The 5839-nt window shown below is 48.9% G+C and overlaps 1 protein-coding gene across 1 annotated transcript; it reads left to right on the top strand.

Moving 5' to 3' along the window:
- The first annotated feature begins 1862 nt into the window (after positions 1–1862).
- LOC149919094 (uncharacterized) lies at positions 1863–5527 on the top strand. The gene has a single exon (XM_090135951.1). The coding sequence runs from the start codon at positions 2274–2276 to the stop codon at positions 5292–5294; it is 3021 nt and encodes a 1006-aa protein (XP_089992077.1). The 5' UTR covers positions 1863–2273; the 3' UTR covers positions 5295–5527.
- The last annotated feature ends 312 nt before the right edge of the window (positions 5528–5839 follow it).

Here is a 5839-nt window from a genome sequence, read left to right as displayed (position 1 = left end):
AAAAGGAATTATTAATGCATTTCATTTATAAAAATGGCATGTTTCAACATTTTCAGGACTCTTTTCTTTCTCTTATTTCCCTTGCCTCCATTGGACATATTGGCAAAATCAAAATCAATTTTATGAAGTGTTTTGATCTTGACAGAATCAAACTCTTCTGCGGAAAAGGGTCTGACTCAATTTTTGCCTTACCAGTTCTGGTTATAATGCTGACTTTGCATCATCAGCCACAAATTATATACTGCATCTGATGAATCTTTAAAAAAGGTACAGGAGATTTAATCTACAGATTAAAGAAAGTACTTTCCTACTACCCAGAGACCCATGCCAACTGTTTTATAAACACAGTTACTGGATTAACGATTTAAATTAATTTAATTATAGAAGGTAAAATATCATTTCAACTAAGCAATTTAATTACTGTAATCCTAACAGACAAAAAGTCAATGAAATGCAAAAGTGGATGTTACTATATACTTGTAGGTAGGTCTGGTTAAAAAGTAATGGAATTTTATTGCAGTCATTAAGACAACAAAGTATTATGGTTATTATTCCTAATTTATTTAAGTTATTGTTCAGAGAACTGATAATCTGATAAAAATTTGAGGTGGAAGAATGAAGAAATTATAAAGGTTGATAACCCTCCCTGACAAAAGAAAAGAAAAAAATTAAAAACAGAGTAAGTGAAAAATAATGTATGGCAAAGTCATCAAAATTTCAATTTCTATAGCAAAACAAACAATATCAAATGCCGTGGACATATATATAAGCTTTTCTGAACAGGTTTCAAAATGTCATCAGAAAAATTTTAGTTTAGTTTAGCCACAACTTCTCTGGGCAACCTGTACCAGTGCCTCAAAGCCCTCTGAGTAAAAAAATTTCTCCTAACACCTACACTAATTCTCTCTTCTTTTAGTTTAAAGACTTTCCCCCTTGTTCCATCACTATCTGCCTGTGTAAAGAATTTGTCTTCCTCCTAACATGAGATTTCACAAAGCTGGGCCTTATATTACCATCTAGTATAAAGAGCATGTATACTCAATACACCCAGTTAAAAGGATTTTATAATTTTCATAATACCCAATTGCTGCCACTGGTATTAAACAAAGGCCCCCAAGTGCTCTCCTGTGTTCCACTGATTGATCCTGATCTCTAAAAACATATTAAATCCTTTTCAAAAGTCACGTGCAGGGAACTGAAAGTTGAAAAGTAATTCTGTTTATCAAGGTCAGTTTTGTAATTCAGCTGGTGTGAAAGAATGTTGTGGTTGAAGTGTTCTTCGGCTACGCTGCTTTGCTTTACACAGCTTTTAAAAGCCCAAGGAAGTTAATGGAGTAACCAGATCAGTGCCTACAAGAACACGAGCATTGCAAAACCTGTTTTTGTGGTTTACTCTAAAAAGCTCTGTTAATTCTGTTATATTTTCTCTGACAGAAGCCAGAAATCAGATGTAGCCTCCCTGGAACTGCTTGTGTTTTTTTCCCTGCAATACTACCACACACAGATGTCTGAGTTGCTACTGTAGTGTTCAGTGCTATGACAAAATGTAGTTATAGCCTAGGTGGACCATAACAAATAGTCTGAGTTGTCTCACTTTTCAGTTAGAACAAATATGGACTTACAGGCTGAGATATGGTTATCTTAGAGCTAGAACCTGTTTTGAAACATTGTTTTGGAAACAGATCACAGAATCACAGAATTGCCAGGGTTGGAAGGGACCTCAAGGATCATGAATCTCCAACCCTCCTGCCACACGCAGGGCCACCAACCATTCCACCTAATGCTAGACCAGACTGCCCAGGGCCCCATCCAATCTGGCCTTGAACACCTCCAGGGATGGGTGTAGTAGGCGTGGCGAGGAAACGGTATGTGACGGGGTCAGGTTTCCTATGCTCAGGGCTTGCCAAACGCTGCCCCACAATAGGACAGCAGGTAAGCAAGGGGTGTGGACAAAGCGGGACAAGAATATTTAAGTGCCTACCACATTTTAATAAACGCCATTTTGCCTCACGCACTCTGGGGTCTGTGTGAGCATTTGGCCCCGGCCCGGTTGGGGTCGGTTTCGCTGGCAAGTGGCGCCCTCGGTCGGCAGAGGACGAACGATGAGAGACTACTACAACAAGTGGTGACCCCGACGTGATCTGCCTATCGAGGGTTAACCACCCGGCGTGCCCGTGAAGCGGAGAAGAGCCTGCGGAGTGGCGGCAGGTCGCTCACGGAAGACACATCGCGGAGAAGAGCCTGTGAAGTGGCGGCAGGTCGCGTGTGTAACCATGGAACAGATTATTAAGGTACTTTTGCAGTTTTGTAAGGACTACTGCGGCAAAAATACCCCTTCAAAGAAGGAGGTAGCCGCGGTGCTTTCGGTTTTAAAAAAGGGAGGGGAGCTGGACTCCCCTCAGCAAGTGCTGGATTCGGGTAGGTGGGATTCGCTCACCTCGGCTTTATGCCAACGCGCCATGAATAACCAAAAGGCTGCTGAACTTAAAACCTGGGGCTTGATACTTGGAGCCCTTAAGGCGGCTAAAGAGGAGGGTAAGCTTAAGGTGGAAAAAGGGGTGGAAAGGGCTCCGGGGGGCGGGTCTTTGCTACCTTGCAGTACTGACGACCAAAGCGTGGCGGACAAGATGGCGACGGTCGCCGCGGCGAAGGGCGGGGAAGAGGAACTCCCGACCGCATGTCTACCAACCGCTCCGCCCACTCCGCCCGCTCCGCCCCCGCCCTACCCTCCGCGGTCGTTATATCCTTCTTTGGAGGAAGAAAAGGCAAGGGCGGGGCTTCGTCCCAAAGGGGGGAGGGACGGGCGTCTGCTGACTGATTGGGCTAAAGTAAAGGAGGAGGCACAAGACCGGGGCCTTGCGAACCCGGAGGCATTTCCGGTAGTGATTTCCGATGATGATAACCCGATCTGGGTCCCGCTGGACCCGAAAGCGATAGCGAGGGTGCTTGAGGCAGTTGAAAAGAAAGGATTGAAGTCCCCCCTGACAATGAACGCCTTGGAGACATTAATATTGCCGGGACCCCTGTTACCATACGATATTGAGAATCTGATGCGCATGATTTTGAAACCGGTGCAGTATACGCTTTGGAAGGAGGAATGGCAGGCTAGACTTAGACAAATGCTGGTTACAGCCCAGAACGATCAGGGGAATCCGCTTCACGCGTCTAACCTGCAGAGATTGACGGGTAGTACGCCGGGTATGATCACTGCACATGCCCAGCTTACGGAGCTGAGGCCCGGGGAACTAATAGCCACTACAGACGCTGCCCTTGAGGCGTTCAGAAGGCTCGCAAGAAATGCTGAGCCGTCTACTCCGTGGACGGAGATTGCACAAGGTCCCACTGAATCCTTCCAGGATTTTGCGGATAGGTTGATCAAGGCAGTGGAGGGATCGGAGCTGCCTAGGGCAGTGCACGGCCCCGTGATCCTGGATTGCCTCTATCAAAAGTCGAGCTCGGACGTACGGGCTCTATTACGGGCGGCGCCAGACAGGTTCCACACCCCCGGTGAGGTCCTTAAGTATGTGATGGACAAGCAAAAGTCTCAATCATCAGTGGCAAGCGAGGTTGCTGCAGCGGTAGCTGAGGTGATGCTAGCGCATGGGGTTGCCGGGCGGCAGAGTCCAGATCGCCCGCCTGGGCCATGCTTCAGGTGCGGTCAATTAGGTCATTTCAAGGCACAGTGTAAGAGCAACGGGGGTATAGTGTGCCAAATGTGCGGGAGGAGAGGTCACACTGCACCGCAATGTAGAGCTCGTGGGCTGCGATCTCGAGGTAGGGGGGATGAGGGTCCCTCTTACGATTCACGGGATTCTCAGGAAAGGCGGGCTTTGGATCTAGGCCTGCCACTAGCTGCGCTATCGTTGAGCTGCGGGGAGCGCCCCTTGGTGAAGATTACAGCCGCAATTACGGAGCTTCCCGCTGGCTCCCCAGGGCCGCGATCTATTTTCCTTACCGCCCTGGTGGACTCAGGAGCGGATGTGACGGTTTTTGCGGAGTCCGACTGGCCGCCCACGTGGCCAATGGGGGCCACTCAAACTATAGCGGGAGTGGGGGGAACTGCTCCAACGCGGAGGTCAGCCAAGCAGATCGAGATAATCGTGGTCAACAGAGACGGTTCCCTGGAGAAGCCCGTCCTGCTGACCCCGCTGGTAGCGCAGGTACCGGGAACCCTGTTGGGGCGAGATTACCTGCGGGGTGTGTCTGCTCGGATACAACTGCAGGCCTTAATTGCCCGGTGGGCAGGCACAGATCCGCGGCTGAAGCCATACAACGAGACCTCTTGGACTGTGGTCAGTCCTGTGAACACGGAGGCTTTCTCCATTACTTCGGGTTATTGCGGGTATACCAAAAATGAAACACGGGTCTTCACAGGGCGCAATACAACCTGCTTGTCAAAGGGTGGGGTCCTTTCTAAATCTAGCGGTAGATCCTCATTTAATTGTACGGCAGTTTGGGACTTTTATGGGTATGGGTTCACTTTCAAACGGGGGGTCAACGAGGTGCTATGGAATAACAAAACGGCTAAGGCGTTGCCCCCTGGAATCTTCCTGATCTGTGGGGATAGAGCCTGGCAGGGCATCCCGCACAATGCCTTAGGAGGACCCTGTTACCTAGGGGAACTGACATTACTGTCTCCGAATTTCACGACATGGATGCAGTATGGCCCAAGCATCACGGGTCACCATCGTCGCCGAAAGCGTTCGAGCCCTCTCCCGGAGAATTGTAACGATGAGGTAGAGTTATGGAGTGCCACAGCACGGATATTCGCATCATTTTTCGCCCCTGGGGTTGCTGCAGCACAGAGCTTGGCTCAGATAGAACGCCTAGCATGTTGGTCAGCTAAGCAGGCGAATTTAACAACATTAATATTGAATGCGATGCTAGAAGACACAAACAGCATTCGGCATGCGGTGCTGCAAAACAGAGCAGCCATCGACTTCTTGCTCCTGGCACAGGGGCATGGATGTGAAGACCTAGAAGGAATGTGTTGCTTCAATCTTAGCGACCACAGTGTATCCATCCATAAAGCGCTGAAAGCCCTGCGAGACCATACGGAGAAGATCCAAGTGGAGGACGACCCCATCGGGGACTGGCTGAGAAGTGTGTTTGGCAACTTTGGAGGATGGGTTGCGAAAATTATTAAGGTAGTTGCGCTAGTATTGCTCGCAATAATTTGTATTGCGGCCATTTTGCCGTGCATAATCATGTGTTTCCAGAATTGCCTCACAAGGATCATGTGGCAAGTTATGGACCAACGGATTCTGTATCACAAAACGAAGGAACAGTTGTGAGAGATGTACTCGCGTTGCGATCGCGCTGTTACGGGATATTCCTGAGCATAGGGAGGGGGAAATGTAGTAGGCGTGGCGAGGAAACGGTATGTGACGGGGTCAGGTTTCCTATGCTCAGGGCTTGCCAAACGCTGCCCCACAATAGGACAGCAGGTAAGCAAGGGGTGTGGACAAAGCGGGACAAGAATATTTAAGTGCCTACCACATTTTAATAAACGCCATTTTGCCTCACACACTCTGGGGTCTGTGTGAGCATTTGGTCCCGGCCCGGTTGGGGTCGGTTTTGCTGGCAAGTGGCGCCCTCGGTCGGCAGAGGATGAGCAATGAGAGACTACTACAACAGGGGAGTCAACTCTTTGAAAGGATAACAGCAGGACGAGAGGAAATGGTTTTAAGTTGAAAGAGGGAAGATTTAGGTTGGACATCAGGGGGAAGTTCTTTACAGAGAGAGTGGTGAGGTACTGGAACTGGCTTCCCAGAGAGGTTGTGGATGCCCCGTCCCTGGAGGTATTCAAGGCCGGATTGGATGGAGCCCTGGGCAGCCT

This window comes from Phasianus colchicus, chromosome 2 (genome assembly GCF_987193195.1).
Source record: "Phasianus colchicus chromosome 2, bPhaCol1.hap1.1, whole genome shotgun sequence".
In the NCBI taxonomy this organism is placed as follows: Eukaryota; Metazoa; Chordata; class Aves; order Galliformes; family Phasianidae; genus Phasianus; species Phasianus colchicus.
Note: the sequence above shows the minus strand (reverse complement) of the source record. Positions and strands in the feature narration are given on the sequence as shown.

Coding starts and splice junctions, on each gene's coding strand:
- LOC149919094 (XM_090135951.1), top strand. CDS start 2,274: ATGGAACAGATTATTAAGGTACTTTTGCAGTTTTGTAAGGACTACTGC.